General features: G+C 35.5%; 1 protein-coding gene across 2 annotated transcripts in view; it reads right to left on the bottom strand.

The window, feature by feature from the left end:
* Positions 1-20,514, bottom strand: part of ERCC8 (ERCC excision repair 8, CSA ubiquitin ligase complex subunit) — a 63,411-nt gene that overhangs the window by 8,284 nt on the left and 34,613 nt on the right. For both annotated transcript variants that reach the window (XM_040452351.1, XM_040452359.1), the window contains 4 exons: positions 18,606-18,706; positions 16,939-17,063; positions 7,833-8,030; positions 1,010-1,090 (listed from right to left, as the gene is read on the bottom strand). In XM_040452351.1, the coding sequence (XP_040308285.1) occupies positions 1,010-1,090; positions 7,833-8,030; positions 16,939-17,063; positions 18,606-18,706 (505 nt within the window). The remainder of the gene's footprint in view (positions 1-1,009; positions 1,091-7,832; positions 8,031-16,938; positions 17,064-18,605; positions 18,707-20,514) is intronic.

The following is a 20,514-nucleotide window of genomic DNA, read 5'->3' as shown; positions in this document are numbered from 1 at the left end:
AAAGATATCACTTTTGGACAGCGTAATACAGAGTAAAAAAAATACAGAAGCTACTACCTAAGACCAGGGAGCATGTCCTATTCATCTTTGTTTACGTACTGCATTTTTTAAAAGTTAATTAATTTATTTAGAGGAAGAGAGAGCATGCACATGTGAATGCACACAAGCGGGGGAGGGGCTTATGTGACATAGGGGTTGAAGTGAACATAGAAAAATCCCAAGCAGATTCCACACCATAGGTGCAGAACATGATGCGGGGCTTCAACTCATGAACTGTGAGATCATGACCTGAGCCAAGATCAAGAGTTGGAGGCTTAATCGACTGTGCCATCTAGGCATCCCTACCTACTACATTTTATTCCCATGATCATAGGTCATATTTATACCAATTTATACTACTAACAGACTACTCTTAGGAGTGTAAGTTGGTAAAATTTGAGAGTGTGAATAAAGAGGCTTAAAAATGTTGTATATGGTAACTCAAGACATAAAATCTACTTCTAGGAATTTATCCAAATAAGCAATCAGAAATATAAACAATTTATGAACAGATATTTACCTTGATTTGTTTATAATTATTAAAAGAAATGTATCCTAATATGTAAATATTTAAGTAAATTGTGATATATAGATGAAAGCATGCTATATTATTTTTAAAAATTTACAAAGAGTTATTAATGACATGGAAAAAAGACTCATTATTGAGTGAAGTAGAATGCCAAGTCCTATGTCCAAGTATATAAACTATGTTTAAAAAAAAACACATATGCATAGGGAAAAAAAACAATGAAATAAATGAAAGTTTTAATAGTAATTCAATTTTAGAAATTTATGTCATTCTTTCAATATTTTTCTGGATTTTCCAAATGTGTTATAACAGGCAAATTATTTTCACAGTGTGAAAACAGCAAGAAATACCTTAAAAGTTTCTCTCATATGAACTAAATTAATAAAAGTACCTTCTTTATGATTTACAAGTCACTGTATAAGTTGTATAAATATGACTTACCTCATCATTATCAGGAACTGGTTCATATAAGGATGGAACCCAAGCAAGTATATTGCAGTCTCTGCTACCACTATAAAGTTCCTGTAACACAGAGAGGAAACGTGATTGTGGGTCCATTTAAAGCTGGTGCCAATCTGAAATGAACTACATCATTTAAATAATTAATTCTTACGTTAGACCATTTAGATTAATTGTATTTCTACTCCCCAAAGAAAGTGAGCTGATGCCCTTTGTTTGCTTACTTAAGATGCAGTAAAGCCGTGTTCTGTATTTTAAAATATCGTTAGGATATGTCAGAGCTTGCTAATGTGAAAATTTCACAAGAAGATTCAACAACCTAGTGGTTTTTATCAATATAGTATTCATTTATTTCAAGTGTCAGAGTAGAAAGAGGAAAAAAAATGGAATTAAGAGTTTGTCCTTCTCTGCTAACAAATGAATTTTAATAAGGACATCAATAAAGAAACCATATGAGTTTCTAACTAATAGGCCAGAAGTTCACAAAAAATATTATTTAGCTCATTATTTAGCTGCCTAACTAGCTACTGTTCAACAGAAGAGCTTTAAGAACCATATGCCATGCTTATTGAGAAGTTTCTTTTATAAGGGAAAGCTTGGGCTGAAGCACAGTCTGTCAATGTCTTTATGAATATGCTGTTTACACACGCCTGAACAATGTTCATTCCCTTCCCCAAAAGAACTTAAAGAATGGGGCGCCTGGGTGGCTCAGTGGGTTAAGCATCCGACTTTGGCTCAGGTCATTACCTCATGGTTCATGAGTTTGAGCTCCATGTTGGGATCTGTGCTCACAGCTCAGAGCCTGGAGCCTGCTTCTGATTCTGTGTCACCCTCTCTTTATGCCCCTCCCCTTCTCATGCTTTCTCTCACTCAAAAATAAATAAAAACATTAAAAAAAAATTTAAGAACTTAAGGAATGTCATATTGCTAGTACTAAAAACATTCCTATGGGGCAGTGAAATAGATACTCTCATATAAAGATGGTATAAATTGGCATGATCTTTTTGGAGAAGGGAATCTCAATACATGTCAAAAGTTTTTGTATGCATTTCTAAATTTTTTTTTAACATTTATTTATTTTTGAGAGACAGAGAGAGACAGAGCACGAGGAGAAGAGGGAGACACAGAATCCAAAGCAGGCTCCAGCTCTGAGCTGTCAGCACAGAGCCTGACGCAGGGCTTGAACTCACAAACTGCGAGATCATGACCTGAGCTGAAGTCATTCGCTTAACTGACTGAGCCACCCGGATTCCCCTGTATGTGTTTCTAAGAAGTCATGCCAAAGACATGCATGAAACTCAAGGATATTAGCAGTATTATATTTAAATAACAAAATATGGAAATAAATGTCCAAGAGTGGGGTAACGGTTTATATATAAATTTATGTTGCATTCATAAGATGGGATATTATATAACCATTACATTTGCTTTTATTTTTTTTAATTTACATCCAAATTAGTTAGCATATAGCGCAGCAATGATTTTAGGAGTAGATTCCTTAACACCCCTTACCCATTTAGCCCATCCTCCTTCCCATACCCCCTCCAGTAACCCTCTGTTTGTTCTCCATATTTATGAGTCTCTGATGTTTTGTACCTCTCCCTGTTTTTATATTATTTTTGTTTCCCTTCCCTTATGTTCATCTGTTTTGTCTCTTAAAGTCCTCATATGAGTGAAGTCATATGATTTTTGTCTTTCTCTGTCTAATTTCACTTAGCATAATACCCTCCAGTTCCATCCACATAGTTGCAAATGGCAAGATTTCATTCTTTTTTATTGCTGAGTAATACTCCATTGTGTGTGTGTGTGTGTGTGTGTGTGTGTGTGTGTGTGTGTGTATACACACACACACACACACACACATCTTCTTTATCCATTCATTCATCGATGGACATTTGGGCCCTTTCCATACTTTGGCTATTGTTGATAGTGCTACTATAAACACTGGGTGCACGTGTCCCTTCGAAACAACACACCTGTAGCCTGTGGATAAATACCTAGTAGTGCAATTGCTGGGTCATAGGGTAGTTCTATTTTTAGTTTTTTGAGGAACCTCCATACTGTTTTTCAGAGTGGCTGCATCAGCTTGCATTCCCACCAACAATGCAAAAGAGATCCTCTTTCTCCGCATTCACCAACATCTGTTGTTGCCTGAGTTATTAATGTTAGCCATTCTGACAGGTGTCAGGTGGTATCTCATTGTGGTTTCCATTTGTATTTCCCTGATGATGAGTGATGTTGAGCATTTTTTCATGTGTCAGTTGGCCCTCTGAATGTCTTCTTTGGAGAAGTGTCTATTCATGTCTTTTGCCCATTTCTTCACTGGATTCTTTGTTTTTTGGGTGTTGAATTTGATAAGTTCTTTACAGATTTTGGATACTAACCCTTTATCTGATACGTCATTTGCAAATATTTTCTCCCATTCTGTCGGTTGCCTTTGAGTTTTGCTTATTGTTTCCTTCAATGTGCAGAAGCTTTTTATTTTGATGAGGTCCCAGTAGTTCATTTTTGCTTTTGTTTCCCTTACCTCCGGAGACAAGAGGCAAGAAGTTGAGTAAGTTGAGTAAGAAGCTGCTGTGGCCAAGATCAAAGAGGCTTTTGCCTGTTTTCTCCTCGAGGATTTTGATGGCTTCCTGTCTTACATTGAGGTCTTTCATCCATTTTGAGTTTATTTTTGTGAATGGTGTAAGAAAGTGGTCCAGGTTCATTCTTCTGCATGTCACTGTCCAGTTTTCCCAGCATCATTTGCTGAAGAGACTGTCTTTATTCCATTGGATATTCTTTCCTGCTTTCTCAAAGATTAGTTGGCCATAGGTTTCTGGGTCCATTTCTGGGTTCTCTATTCTGTTCTATTGATCTGAGTGTCTGTTCTTGTGCCAGTACCATACTGTCTTGATGATTACAGCTTTGTAGTATAGCTTGAAGTCCGGGATTGTGATGCCTCCTGCTTTGGTTTTCTTTTTCAAGATTGCTTTGGCTATTCAAGGTCTTTTCTGGTTCCATACAAATTTTAGGATTGTTTGTTCTAGCTGTGTGAAGAATGCTGGTGTTATTTTGATAGGCATTGCATTGAATATGTAGATTGCTTTGGGTAGTATTGACATTTTAACAATATTTGTTCTTCCTCCAATACATTTGCTTTTTAAGAACATTTAACAACATGGGCAAATATTCAGTATCAACAGGCAAAAGGAGGATATAAACCAAAGAGTCATAGTGTGAGGGAAAAAAACTAGATGGACCTTCCACCAGGTATGCTTTGATTTTTCATTGAAGTAACCCTGAAAAAATTTTAAAAAGGGAACGGTGGTGGAAGAAGTCCTATCCCAATTATGCAAACATTTCTAATAGTAAACTTTTTTCCTGCTCTGCTGGTGCAATTATTTATTTTTTTTATTATTGTTCATCTCAAAAACTATTTGAAGCATGATACAATTAATATTTTTCTAAAAAAGGAGGAAAGTTTCTAGATAAAAAAAGGAAAATAAGATAATAAAATTATTATAGGAAATATAAATGTAAAAATATTAAAGTAAATTAGATTTAGCTGTACATTATCAAACTTCCCAAAGGGAACAAAATTCTATAGACTGCATTGTTAAATCTAAAATATATAGTTACACTAATTGTGGATGATGCAAAGATATTTTCAAATGTTCAGTGCCCTTGATCAATTTAATTTCCTGAGAAGGCAAGACACACACACACACACACACACACACACACACACACACACACATCTCTAAGGTAACTTGGTCAGATAAGTTTACAAGGCAATATGTGGTTAAGTATTGCCACACTGGTACAAAGGAAATTCTGTAGATGTTCAAAGAAGAGAGCTTACAAGAGATAGCACTTAAATTAGAATGACTAATAAAGACTTTAATTAAATGGAAAAAATTTGAAATACCGAAGTTTTGGGGATAAGTGTAGGTATTCATTTGGGAAATTAGATTAAAAAAAAAAACTCAACATGTGAGACTAACTTGACAACCAGTCCTGTCAATCCTCAACAGTTGAGTATATATTTCCTTTGAATAAAGAGATTCTCCTATACAATTACAATGTATCCAGCAAAATATAAAAATTCACCATGTATTACTGCCAGCTAATTCTTAGACTCCTTTCAAGTTTCACCAATTGTCTGAATAAATGTCCTTTATAGCAGAAGGGTCCAGATTAAAATCACATGCTACACTTGGTTGTGATGTCTTCTAACTTTCCTTCAGTCTGGAATAGTTCTTCACTCTCCCCATTGGCTTTCCTGGCATTGACAAATTTGAAGATACACACCAGTTATTTTGTGGAATGTCCTTCAAATTTTCTTGTTTCCTCATGCTTAAATTCAGGTGATGCAGCTTTGTCAGTACTATCACAGAAGGAATATCATATAACTGGGTTACTAATTTTGATTATTTAATTAAGGTAATATATGTCAGGCTTCTTCAAGATAAAAGTACACATTTTACCTTTGCAATTAATATTTTGCAGGGAGGTACTCTGGGACTATGGCAATATCCCACTCCTCATTAGAATTCCAATTTATTAGTTTACTTACTTATACCTGAATGGATTCAAGGATTCCTATTTTAGTCAACGGGTAAAATCCGTTATTATCATTATCTATTTTGATGTTACATATATCTTGTTAGATTTTTATATTTATGATCGAATTACAATAAATATCAATTTTGTCTTCAGATAGTAAATTCTGTATAATATTTAATTTGGAAAAGGGTTCTGCTGCTAAATAGATGCAAAGTATTATCCTATTTTATTTTTGAGACATAATTATTTTCCTTTTCAAAAATCATAATACATATAATGGGATAAGAGTTGGAAGCTTTCTGATATGGTGCAATGATTCAGATAGGAGTGTGCAACACCTAGAGAAATGGTATTAGGAGGCAACTTGCCTCAGGTTCCTGGGTGTCCCAGCTTGTCTCAGCTATTCCAGGAACTGGTGGGCATCAGTATCTTGGCACACTTCTAGTCCATTATAGGCACACCTGTTAGGAAGTTCTGATTTGGCGGAAAGCAATAATTTATAGTCAGGATACCCAGTTTAAAATCTTAGCTGTATCTCTATGTGGCTCTGCACAAGAACAGAGGTATAGTATTCTAAGAATTTCTTTGAATAGATAACCATGCTCTATGAATAATTACTTTCAGCTTGGGGCAAGTCATGTCACTTCTCTGGTGTTTTAGTCTTCTCTCAGAAGTAAAAATAAATTAGAGCAGCACTAATGACAAAAGCCAAAGTATGGAAAGAGTCCAAATTTCCATCAGCAAATGAATGGATAAAGAAGATGTGGTATATATATATATATATATATACACACACACACACACACACAATGGAGTATTACTTGGAAATCAAAAAGAATGAAATCTCGCCATTTGCAACAATGCGAATGGAACTAGAGGGTATTATGAAAAGTGAAATAAGTCAGAGAAAGACAAATATCATATGACTTCACTCATGAGGAATTTAAGATATAAAACAGATGAACATTAGGGAAGGGAAGCAAAAAGAATATAAAAACAGGGAGGGAGACAAAACATAAGAGACTCTTAAATACAGAGAACAAACAGGGTTGCTGGAGGGGCTGTAGGTGGAGGGGATGGGCTAAATGGGTAAGGGACATTAAGGTAGACACTTGCTGGGATGAGCACTGGGTGTTATACATTGGGGATGAATCACTCGAATCTACTCCTGAAAACATTGCACTATATGCTAACTAACTTTGATGTAAATTAAAAATAAAAAAATAAAAAAGTAAAAATATTTAACTCTTACATCAGGATACTGACCAATCAGAAGAGATAATAGCCATAGAGTGAGAGCAGGGTCCTGAAGGTCCCTGTTAGTTGCTGGGCTGAGGTATAATCTAGGAGGCCTCAGGAGAGGGGGTGAAGCTAGAGGCCACCTAGGGGGCTTGGTGCAACAGCTCTTTAACAAACAGTAAGATATGTATTTGAATATTTTAATACTGGCTATTGGCATACTGATGTGTGCTGGCTGAAAAATAAGCACTGTGTCAGACACAAATTAAGTAATGAATAAACGATTAAGAGCTTTACCAGGTGATAAAATCCTTCCTAGCTCTAATAATCCATAATGTTCATTATATCAGTATTTAATTCTCATGAGCCTCAATTTCTTTACCTACAAAATAGGGAAAATACCAATATTCTTGCTCTATAAGAGACTCACTTAAAAGGAACACGGGAGGTAATCTGCGCAAATATTCTCTGAAAAAAATAACCTGATTCCTTGGTAAGATGAAAGAAAAAGGTCAGGATGTTAAAACAAACATCCATAGGTTTTTAAGCATAGGTATTTAAGAAATTATGTAAATTGCATCAACTCAAAAGCAATCTGACTAGCCCCCGGCAGAAAATAAAAGAAAATCTGAGACAGATTCACATATATATATATAAATCAAGATACAAAAACTATATTTTGCGATTAGACACGTAGTATTACAGCTTTTCCCAAAAGACTGCCTGTAAGACATTATTTTAATTTGCTAGAGATTTTCATCTGCCAAATAAATGGAGCCCATATGCAGAAGAAAACACTTATTTCAGTCAAGTTGCACAATATTATATTGACTCATACAAATATCCCATACTATCTAAAAATTTATCCTATATTATCCTCTATTACATAAACCCTAGCTCAAATGTGGATTAAAAGTATAATTCCTCAGACTGAAATTACAATTTACTCTTTTATATACAACTAGCCTAGCAAGCTAGCTAACTGAACATTTTAAATTCCCTTAAGTAACATTCTTACCTGGAAATGAGACTGAAATACACAGCAGTCAACACTTTTATAATGTCCCTTAAGCATAGTTATCTGTTCTCCTGAGTAAATTGTATAAACAGCAATGGTGCTACCATATGGCACGAAAACAAATTCTGAACTGCAGCCATCGGAGACAGTGAATTTCAATGCTTTTCTACTGTCATTACAAACTTTTCCATAGTTTACCTGTAGGATGTAAAATCATAGCATTACTCATTTCTTAAATCTGAATTAAAAAGACAACAAAGACTAGAAGAAATATTTACTTAAAATATTATAACATACAACAGAAAGGGTTGTATTAAATCTAAAGAAAATGATCAATGTCCTAATAGAAACAAGGGCCAATGACATAAATGTACATTTCATAGAAGAGGAAAATACAAATAGCAAAAAAAAATTCACAAAATCAAATGCTAAGCCAGAACAGAAAATGCAAATTAAGGCAACCTTGAATAATCATTTTATGATTTAGCAAACATTTCCAGAAACTATGAACTAGGGGTGCCTGGGTGGCTGAGTTAGTTGAGCGTCCGACTTCAGCTCAGGTCATGATCTTGCAATCTGTGACTTTCAGCCCCACTTTGGGCTCTGTGCTGACAGCTCAGAGCCTGGAGCCCGCTTCAGATTCTGTGTCTCCCTCTCTCTCTGCCCCTCCTCTGCTCATGCTCTGTCTCCCTCTCTCTCAAAAAATAAATATACATTAAAACAATTTAAAAAAAAAAGAAACCACAAAATACTGCATACTGTTACAAGTGAGATAAACATGTTGGTGGCGCTGTAATTAGGCTATTTCTTCTAAAAGGCCAAACAATTTATTATGCAACAAAATACAAAATGTTTTTTATGGGGGGTGGGGTGGGGAATCACCTTTTTATTTTAAAACATTTTTTTAACGTTTTATTTATTTTTGAGAGAGAGAGAGCAAGCAGGGGAAGGGTAGAGAGAGAGAGAGCAGCAAAGGGGCAGAGAAAGAGTGAGACAGAGGATCCGAAACAGGCTCCATGCAAATAGCAGAAGGCCGGATGTGGGGCTTAAGCCCAGAAACTGTGAGATCATGACTTGAACCGAAGTCTCACACTTAACTGACTGAGCCACCCAGGTGCCCCTATTTCAAAACATTTTTAATTGTGGTAAAGTACATACAGCATAAAATCTGCCATCTTAACCATGTTTAAGTGTACAGTTAAGTGACATTACATTCACATTCTTTTTAAATTTTTTTTTTCAACGTTTATTTATTTTTGGGACAGAGAGAGACAGAGCATGAACGGGGGAGGGGCAGAGAGAGAGGGAGACACAGAATCGGAAACAGGCTCCAGGCCTTACATTCACATTCTTGTGCAAGCATCATCATCAATCTCTAGAACTCTTTCATCTTGCAAAACTGAAATTCTGTACCCATTAAACAAGAAAGATATTCTTACCCTTTGACCAAGAAACTACTCCTGGGAATTTATCTTAGGGAAATAATTAAACAGCAAAAACCTATATGCCCAGAGGAATTCAAGGCAGCATTATCTAGAATGGTAAAATAACCAAAAATAGATGTAAATCCCTAATAATGTTATAACAAATCTTCAGTTTATATAGTAATTAAAAACCATAATTATGAAAATTATGCCGGAAATAAGGATAAAACTAATGTGTAAAAAAAGCAGAGAACACAGTGTGTATACAACTGCAACTCTATATAAACAATTATGGATTTAGGACAATAAAAATTCTGCAACTATATGCCAAAGGTGCAAACCCAACTCAGCTCCTATCCCAATCCTACTGTACTAGAATCCTCATGTTAACAAGATCCCTGGGTGACCTATAGGCTCATCAAAATGTGAGAAGCTTTGGGTTAAAGAAATTGATAGTCAGGGGGCACCTGGGTGTCTCAGTCAGTTAAGTGTCCGACTTCGGCCTGGATCATGATCTCATGGTTCGAGAGTTCAAGCCCCACGTCAGGCTCTGTGCTGACAGCTTGGAGCCTGGAGCCTGCTTCAGATTCTGTGTCTCCCTCTCTCTCTGCCTCTCCCCAAACACTCACTCGCTCTCACTCTCTCTCTCAAAAATAAATAAAAAATAAACATTAAAAAAAAAGAAATTGATAGGTTTACTTCCTGCTGATAATTTAGATTTAGCAGTTTAGGGTAGGTATAAAATGAGTAGCTAATCATTTGAGAATAATGAGCATGAAGATCACCTATGTCTCCCTTTCCTATAGTTAATACTAGGGTTTAGACAGTAATTTACCTTTTCCTCTTTTCAGAAAGGTTAGTTGGGAGTGAGTGAGTGAGTGAGTGAGTGAGTGAGTGAGTGAGAGGGTGTGTGTGTGTGTGTGTGTGTGTATACTTCTATATTAACAAATACTGAGGTGCAAATGGACATGTGCTGATAATGTGTGGATACCACACTTGCCTCACCCACCCTTCAGGTTCACATGTGACAGAGATGAGCATACACCTTCAGCTATCCCACCACAGCAGTGGCAAAATGAAACATTAGAATATTAAACTTATAGTCTGGAGACCTGGGTTGTAGAAACCCACTCCATTACCCAACCCCCCGTCACCTTTTCTTTCTCTCTCTCTCTCTTTTTTTTCTTTTTTTGCCCATTATGAGTAATGATAATGAATGATTATAATGATAATGAATGATTATAATGGAGGCTAATGAATGATTTAGCCTCCAAGTTTCATTACTCTAATCTGTTAAATAGAAATAACATCATTTACCAGAGTTACTGTGAAAAACCAGATGAAATAACACATATGAGAACACCTAGAACATAAAGGTATCCAGTTAAGTCCCTAGATTTATTAATTCCTATATATATTTAAAAGTACAACATTCTCTCATTTGTGTCTTTGATCATATAGGTGCAATGGTTCATAGAATATAGTGTCATTCTACAAATAGTTGCATGTATAGAAGGAGTGTGGGGAAAAAAACCACACATCTTCTCAACTACAAACACTCTGTTCCTGCTAGAAAAATTCTGAACTGCTTGACTGTGATGACCTTATTCACATTCATCAGATGACCTACCTAACTATATTCCTTCTCAAATATGAACTGGGAAGTGATGAATGAGGTACGAAGATTGAACCAGCTCTCTGACACATCTTTCTTCTTAGGTGTCCCCATTCCAAACCATTCTGCAACTTACTATCCCATCAATCTTTATAAATCACTGCTACGGTCAAATCACTTGTGGACTAAAAATTATCAATATTTTGATAGAGATTTTGATGATAATTTAGAATTACCAAATTTTCAATACCTGTGGAATAAAGTTCTAATAACAGGTTAAGGAAAGGAGGAATCTGTCATTTACTATTGCTTACTATGTGTCATACATTATACTAGGTGACTGTCTAAAGTTCCCATTTTATGACTATGTATGCTTACTATAAAAAGCAATGTTTGATAAATAGCATGATGTCTATTATTATGAAAGTACTGTAGAGGAAGAGGCTACTTTTGGCTATGATGTGTTAAAGGTGATACATACAGACTTTGAAAAGATTTTGATAGGGGAGGATGATATGGGACTTTGGACAGGATGATGGCAAATCCAATTCCCTATCTTATGCATCCCTTTTATTGTTCCAGGAAACATACATCTGGTCACTAAATGAATACCTGTAGTGATACAGACTCCATCACAAGGCAGCTCATTTTATTATTAAACAATGATCAGCATAATCATAATAATGATAGGTAACATTTACTGAACATCAACATTTGCTGTAAATATCAGACAAAGTGCTAAATGTTTTACATGTGTTATTTCATTTAATACTCAAAACAATACTATGAGATAGTCAGCATCTCATAGGTCTTTGGGCCAGCAAATGACAGAATCAGAAAGTGAATCTAGACTACACTAATCAAAAACCACTATGCCACAATGTTGTAAATTATTTTTCCTTCATTCCATTAAGTGATGATCACAATGCATTCTAATATAAGTGAGCACTGGGTACTTGAAGGCATCTAAGCTAGACTAGAGGAGTTAAGGAGAAGTTGTGCCTGAGATGAACCCTGAAATCTGAGAAACAGGACAGGAAGGAGAACAGTATTCCAAAGCAAGGTCTGGAGTTTGTACAGCAGAATGGAAAAGCAAGAGAGCAAGGTATTTTTTAAGACCTCTAAGTAGTTCAGTATGGACAGAGAAAAAAAATGGGAAAGTGGCAAGATGTAAAGCTGGTGAGTTAGCAGATACAACTTATAAAGGCTTTGCGTGCAACGGGCAAAAGCATTCGGTTTTAATAACCTGTAAGCACTGAGGAAACAATGAAAGACTTCCACTGGGAGATAAATTTGGGACAAGTTAGAATGTTAGAGTAATTAATTGGAGTAATCATGAGGGCCCAGAGTGAGGCAGGAAGGGAAGACAGATATGAAAAAAAAAAATGAAGAAGGAAGAACTAAGGGGATGTCTAATTGATTTAATAGGTGGGATAAAGAGCAGGGAAGAATAAAGGATAGATTCCCAGTTTTAGACATTGGTAATAGTGAATGATAATACCAGTATCTAAAACATTCAACACCAGAATAGCTACTATAAATTTTTTGTTCTTTTGCTGTGCCAAAAGCTGTCTCTCTGTAAATTTTCCCTATAAGTACTTGTTACGTTCTCTAAGGCAATGGTTTCCAGAGTACGGTTCACACACCTCAAGAAGCCTGCAAAATAATCCATTAAGGCATTAGAAGAAAACATGAGAATTTCGATTTTTAATCTCATTTTTATTAAAAATAAGAAATTAATCTTTAATTAAACCTAGGTTCACGATAGTATTGTACAGAAGATATAAGTAATAATATATCTACTAGAAGCATGCACTTATATATCTTTTTAAAATTAAAAACATTTTTTTCCATTGTTTATTTGGTTTTGAGAGACAGAGAGCATGAGTGGGGAGGGGCAAAGGGAGAGGGAGACACAGAATCTGAAGCAGTCTCCAGGTTCTGAGCTGTCAGCATACCTTAACCAATTGAGCCACCCAGGTGCCCCTGTCTTTTTAAAATTTAATTTTTTTAAAAATATTTTAAGTAAAAATTTCTTCACTTTCTCAGAATCCTTATACATTTAATACTGCTTATAATTTATCACAAGAATTATTTCCCAAAAATGTTACTCGCAGCTGGATTGAAAGAGTGGAAAATGTGACAATGTGGTTTTTATATACCACATTACAAAACAAAAGCAGCAAAAGCTGTTGAGGTAGGTCCAGAGCCTTTAGTCACAATGGGGAAGAGGATGAACAGTATCTCTGAAGAAGCAGAGTATCTAATCCCCAAATCAAAAATAAAGAAAATTACTCAAAGACCACATTAAAAAATAAGCTTCAGGGGCACCAAGGTGGCTTAGTCAGTTAAGCTTCCAACTCATGATTCTGGCTCAGGTCTCACAGTTCGTGAATTTGTGCCCTGAGTCAGGCTCCATGCTCACAGTATGGAGCCTGCTTAAGATTCTCTCTCTCTCCCTCTCTCTGTGCCCCTTCCCTGCTCTTTCTCTCTCAAAATAAATAAATAAACTTAAAAAAAATAAAGATAATAAAAAATAAGCTTCAGAATTTTCTGAAGAAAACAAATGTATTTACAACCTTAAGGTTAGGAGTAGATTAAATAAACTTTTTTTTTTTAATTTTTTTTTTCAACGTTTATTTATTTTTTGGGGGGGACAGAGAGAGACAGAGCATGAACGGGGGAGGGGCAGAGAGAGAGGGAGACACAGAATCGGAAACAGGCTCCAGGCTCCAAGCCATCAGCCCAGAGCCTGATGCGGGGCTCGAACTCACGGACCGCGAGATCGTGACCTGGCTGAAGTCGGACGCTTAACCGACTGCGCCACCCAGGCGCCCCATAAATAAACTTTTCTTATTTAACTTATGTCTTTTTTCTTGATACTTATTTTTAAGATTTAGAAGTATCTACTGAAGAGCAAAAGGATAATGGAGATGTAAAAGATGAATCCCTCTTAAGAGCAAAAGGGAAGCAAAAAAAAAAACAAACAAAGATTTACCTAAAAGATAAAAAATACAGATTCAAAGGGGCACACAAACTCCAATGTTTACAGCACCATTATTAACAATAGCCAAACTATGGAGAAAGCTCAAATTGACTTTCCATTGACTGATAAATGGATAAAGATGTGGTACACACACACACACACACACACACACACACACACACACGCACACACACACACAATGGAATATTACTCAGTCATCAAAAAAATGAAATCTTGCCATTTGCAATGACATAGATGGAGCTAGAATGTCCTATGCTAAGCAAAATAAGTCACTCAGAGAAAGACAAATACCACATGATTTCACTCATATGTGTAATTTAAGAAACAAAATAGACATGAGGAGAGGTGGGAGGAAGAGGAGAGAGAAACAAACCATAAGAGACTGTTAACAATTGAGAAAAAAATGAAGGTTGATGGAGGAAGGTGAGTGAGAGATAGACTAGATGGGTGATGGGTACTAAGGAGACTTGTTATGATGAGCACTGGGTGTTGTATGTAAGTGATGAATTATTGAATTCATAAAAGCATACAATGGGTGAAGAGGTTATACCATTAAGAGTACTATCAAAGTATGTCAATGGTACAAATTCTATTGTTGCCAATGGACACAATCCATATATATCATTTTAAAACTAACAAGGGTCCTAATAAGGCAATATGATACAATAAAAACAGTTATTTATGCTATACCTACTATTTAACAGGTACAGTACTACTTTTACATTCTTTTAGTATCCCTAAAATTATTGTTTAGGTACATAATAACCCCTCTTTACAAGATGGAGACACTGAAACTCTTACCATAGTCCTTCATAATGTCACCTTAAACAAACTGACTAATGTCCCAAATTACTAAATAGCAGGACTAAAACTGGTTTCCAATTCTGTCGGACCATGCTTTAAATATTTGAAAACAGCGTGTTTCCTCTGAGAATTGCTTTTCCTGGGATCAATGTCCCCAGTTGTCCTCTGAAGGTGAGTTTCTGGACTACTCTAGTCATCTTTTACTTACATCAAGTCAATTTTAAAATGTATTACATTCTAAACACACTATTCATGAAATGGACTTGATAGCAAAAACCTGTAAGGTCTGAGTATCATCTTCAAGGATAGAAAATGGAATAAAATCATATTAACAATTTTTATATATATACTCAATACCATTTATACTTATCACATTCACCTTTGATGCACATGCCAACCTACCTTTCCAAAGTGACCCTATCACTTCTTCACTCAAAGGCTTTTAGTGGCTTTCTATTTCACCCAGAGAAAAAGCCTAAGCCCTTACAAAGGCCTGTAAGCCTATATCATCTGGTGCCTGTTTCTTCTGTTCCTCATCTCCTATTGTTCTCCTCCTTGCTTCCTCTATTTCAACACAAGAGCCTCTTAGATGTTCCCTGGGTATCCCAAGCATGCTTCTGCCTCACAGTCTTTGTATTTTCTTCCTTCCGCAGCCTGGAATGCTCTCCTTTCCAGATATCTGATGGTGCATTCCTTCATCTCCTTCAGGCCAAATGTCATCATCTTCTGAGTGAGACATACTCTGACTGCCCTATGTAAAACTGCAACTCCAACCTCCCAATACTTTCTATGCTACTTGCCTTGCTTTGCTTTTCTTCATAGCACTTGCTACAGCTAAAATATATTTTATCCATCCACCTATTTATTGAGTGATGGTTAGATGTCTTTCTTGAGGATAGGACTCTCCTATGTTTTGTCTGCTGCTGTATAATACTGCCTGGAAAAGAAGTACTTAATATTTATTAAACAAATGAATAAACTGAGAAAAGAAAGGTGTGGCCTGATTAGAAACATGGTACCAGTATAATGAATGGAAGATTTTAAATTAAACTTTGCAATGCCTGAGTTTCTAGTCTGAGATATGATGCAGAAGCAGAAGTACTTCATAAAGCACATGAGAAATTAGCAATCTAGTGTAAACAATTTTGATCTTATAGTTAAATTATAATTTAGTAATAAAAGTGGTACTAAATTATAATTTAGTAATTCTCTGAAAGAGAATTAGTTAGAAAGGATGATTAAATAAAGAAATATGGAATGGGGCACCTGGCTGGCTCAGTTGGAAGAGCATGTGATTCTTGATCTTGGGGTCTTGAGTTTGAGCCCCATGTTGGGTGTAAAGATTACTTAAATTAATAAATGAAATTAAAAACAAAAAAAGAAAAGAAAACAATATGATTAATATCAATACCTACCTTAAAGCATTAGATAAATGCTTTAAAGGGTTTGGTAATTCATTGTTGCAATAGGAGTGGAACCTAGAGTCAAGCTCTGTTGTTTTTTAGCTGTTTTAACTCACACTAGTTATGTATCCATTTATGTCTCATTTTCTCATGTGTAAAATGGGAATTTTAACAGTAACTACTTTCATAATATTGATGTGATGATTAAATAAGACCCTATATGCTTCAGCACATATATTAAATGTTAATTTTTATTAGCACAGTATCTGACATATAAGCTCTTAATAAATATTACCTACTACTATTACCACCAAATTACAAACTTATTAGCTTATTCTGAAAGTTAATGAACCACAGGCATACCTGGTAAGACCCATAATATAAATTTTAAAAAACTATTAGAAATTAAATACCAAGTGAGAATCTAGGACATTTAAAATACATTTATTCTAATATTAAAGTACTATATGTTCTGGTACTATAATATTCATTTTAGGCTGTGTTTACAAGTCATATATAGTATAAAATTAGACTATTTAATCTTATAAGTTTAATTTATATCAATTGTTCTCAATCTTTTCTTCTCCAACATACCTGAGAGTTATGGCACACTCCCATTATGCACAGTGGCTCAGTAGAGCAGTAATTCTCCACTAAATGGGGAGAATGTGGTGGGAGGGTAGTAGGGTGGGTTGTCTTGTGTCATTAGTTCACGTAATGGAAAAATACAAAAAGAAAACTGTGATTCAGAGATAAGAAAAAAGTTAAATCTACACAAGAACATTAAGTGTATGTCACAGATCCATTTTTTCAATTTGTATTCAAAAGGTTGGAGATACTTAAAATCTCTTACTAGTGTGTTTTCTCCATTGGAACTATTCCAGAGTCTCATTCGATTATCCGTACCAACAGTAAGGAGGTGAAGCCCATCACTTGTAAAACATAAGCCATTAACTTTCCCATTATGAGCAGTGTTTGCTGCAATGAAAAATACAATTCAGTTAATCAGTTCTTGTATTCAGGACACATGTAATGCTTCATGATACAGTTATTTAAACATATTAATATAGGGCAACTCTATGAATTGCTTAAAATATACAAGTTGATTATGTTTAAAATTATTCATCCCTGTGGATTATTTGAATACAATAAGCTATATAAATTAGAACCACAAAAATAGAGAAAAACAGGAAAACCAAAAAGGAAAATATATATTGCCAAATATAATTATATTGCCAAATATAATTTTTCTTAAGAGAGTAAGTAAGCTGTGCTATCAAACTCAATTAAATGCATAGCCTGACATTAAAATTTTAAATTAAACACTTTTCAAATTTCTTTTATACTAATTCTATCTTTAATCTAAAAATCACTCCATGGACTATTAAAAATCAATAATACTAGTATTTACAATTAAAAATACTTTTAAAAAAATGTTTATTTTTGAGAGAGAGAGAAAGAGAGAGCGCAAACAGGGAGGGCAGAGAGAGGGAGACACAGAATCCAAAGCAGGCTCCAGGCTGTGAGCTGTCAGCACAGAGCCCAACATGGGGCTCAAACTCATGAGGGGTGAAATCATGACCTGAGCCAAAGTGGGACATTCAACTGACTGAATGACCTAGGCACCCCCAAGTTTTTTTTTTAATGTTTATTTATTTTTGAGAGAGAGAGAAAGAGAGAGCACGAGCAGGGGAGGAGCAGAGAGAGAGGGAGACACAGAATCTAAAGCAGGCTCCAGGCTCTGAGTTGTCAGTACACAGCCTGATGTAGGGCTTGAACTCATGAACCATGAGATCATGACCTGAGCCAAAGTCGGACGCTTAACGGATTGAGCCACCCAGGTGCCCCTAAAAAAACAAAAAACTTTAATAGGGAAAGAATACCTCTTCTAGTTTCAACCAAAATTTGCATTGCTGTCAAAATGACCAACTTTGAGAAAGCATAATTCTCAATAGCTTAATTTAATTACAAAGATTATTAAAACAATCATAAAATTGTATATAGTTCATCCTAAGATTTTTCTAGTCTGGAACTAATTCTGAATCAGAATTTTATCCCATAAAGATATTAAATTCTATCATAAAAATGCAACTGAGGCACTTTGTCACCTGGATAGCAGCTGACATATTTAACACAACTTGCACATTTTATTCTCATACAACAGTCCCAAAATTTACTGAAGGAATTACTATTCCTTCAATTTACTATAGCTTCCTAAGGGGCACTGAATTTGTATTAGCTGACCTCACTGGAGGAAAAAAACAAAAGTAACTAATTCAGAAAAGTTTCTGCATTTGAAAATTTAGGAGATGAAATGTCCTGCTTCTTTGTATCTTGAAGAAAAACAATCGTGATTTAGTTATGTACATTTAGAAATTGATTTACTATGAATGACTTTTGACTTTTTCTAAATCATAAGATTTATAATTTGTCAAGAGACATTAATTAGTTTCAATTCAAAATTTTCAATATAAACATACTATCATTGGCATGTTTCTATATTGATGTATTCTTCATTACCTGATTCAACAGCTTGTGACTTTTTTCCATTATGCTGATCAAGAGTAAATAAACATCCTGATGCTCTCCTGACATCCCATAATTTTACTCTGCTGTCAGCACTAAGAAGAAATAAATGTTACACTGACATATATAGGTAGGACAGTGACTACTCTTGCACCTAACTTTTCCAGTATTATGGCACACAGAAGTCTCAGTATATCAGTGCAAATATATTTGTATATTTGGTTGTTGTATTTTGCCTTTTCATCTAATATTCAAAGTCAATAGTAGCAAAAGGCAGTGGAAAACATAGCAAAAAAAAAAAAAAAGGGTAACCTTTTTTACATCACAAGGACTGAATTCTGCTGGTTTTTATGACCATGTTCCTCCTCCAAAACTGGACAGCTTTGAAGCTGGTTCCTTAGCAAGTTTGTTACTAAATCTTTTCTACTGTTTGTTATTCAAATGTTTTCTGACAATCAAGCAGGCAACTAATTTTACTTTTGTTTAAGAATTCATTTGGCATGAATCTGGTGTTTCCTTTTTTATGAAAAAATTAAGGTGGATAATGACAATATATTTATGTTTGGTTTCGTATACGCAAATCTATCTTTGCCACATATTCAAGAACTAAATTTAATGTCTCTTAGATATCAGACCCTTGTATTTATCTCAAGTAAGTGAAAAGAAGAAAGGCAAAATACCATGATCACACATCAATTTCAGCTTCTTTTAAAGATCTGTATTTTTTTTTTAAGTTTATTTATTTATTTTGAGAGACAGAGTTCGTAGGCAGGGGAGGGGGGAGGAAAGAGAGACAGACAGACACACAGACAGACACACAGACAGACAGACAATCCCATGCAGGCTCTGCACTGTCAGTGTGGAGCCCAATACAGGACCTGAACTCACAAACTGAGAGATCATGACCTGAGCCGACATCAAGAATCGAACTCTCAACCAACTGAGTCACCCAGGTGCCCCATCAATTTCAGCTTCTAAACTACACTTAAAGAAAATATAAATTAGTTTAACTGATGCTATCATGTTCTCAAAAGAGACCTCAACAATATTCTAATCCATTGGGTTTATCCAAGCCCCTTTAATTAGAAAAAGCAATACAATGAATTTTATAGGGGTACTTGAGTGGCTCAATCAGTTAGGTATCCAACTCTTGATTTCAGTTCAACTCATGATCTCATGGTTCATGGATCGAACCCCAAATTGGGCTCTGAGCTAATAGCACGGAGCCTGCTTGGGATTCTCTTTCTCTCTGTCTCTCAAAATAAATAAATACACTTAAAAAAAACCCTCAGTGCATTTTTTTTTTAAATTTTTTTTTTCTTCAACGTTTTTATTTATTTTTGGGACAGAGAGAGACAGAGCATGAACGGGGGAGGGGCAGAGAGAGAGGGAGACACAGAATCAGAAACAGGCTCCAGGCTCTGAGCCATCAGCCCAGAGCCTGACGCGGGGCTCGAACTCACGGACCGCGAGATCGTCCTGGCTGAAGTCGGACGCTCAACCGACTGCGCCACCCAGGCGCCCCCTCAGTGCATTTTTAAAGCCTATTTCTAACTTACGAATCTTTTTTTTTTTTTACATAGATACAAGGCTTAAATCTTCCTATAATCTTGATTCTTTTCACAGATCACCATCAAACCTAGCTGATTAGAATAGCAAGGAAAAAGCTAGCATTTCCCATTTTCAAAATGGTTTTCTTTCTTTCCAGATGGAGAAGGTCTGCAATGGGATGAGTCTGAGGATTTAAGAATTTTCTGAAACAGGTAAGATTTGGACATATCTGGTTCCTAACGCCGATTACTAGGTCCATTCTCATACTGATTCAAATTCCTGGTGTACTCTGAGAATTGAAAGCCTCTTTCTTAGCTTCCCTATGAGTTGAGGAAAACCAAATTAGGCATAA

This window comes from Herpailurus yagouaroundi, unplaced genomic scaffold (genome assembly GCF_014898765.1).
Source record: "Herpailurus yagouaroundi ecotype Mexico unplaced genomic scaffold, PumYag 29, whole genome shotgun sequence".
In the NCBI taxonomy this organism is placed as follows: Eukaryota; Metazoa; Chordata; class Mammalia; order Carnivora; family Felidae; genus Herpailurus; species Herpailurus yagouaroundi.
This window is presented reverse-complemented; position numbering and strand designations above follow the sequence as displayed.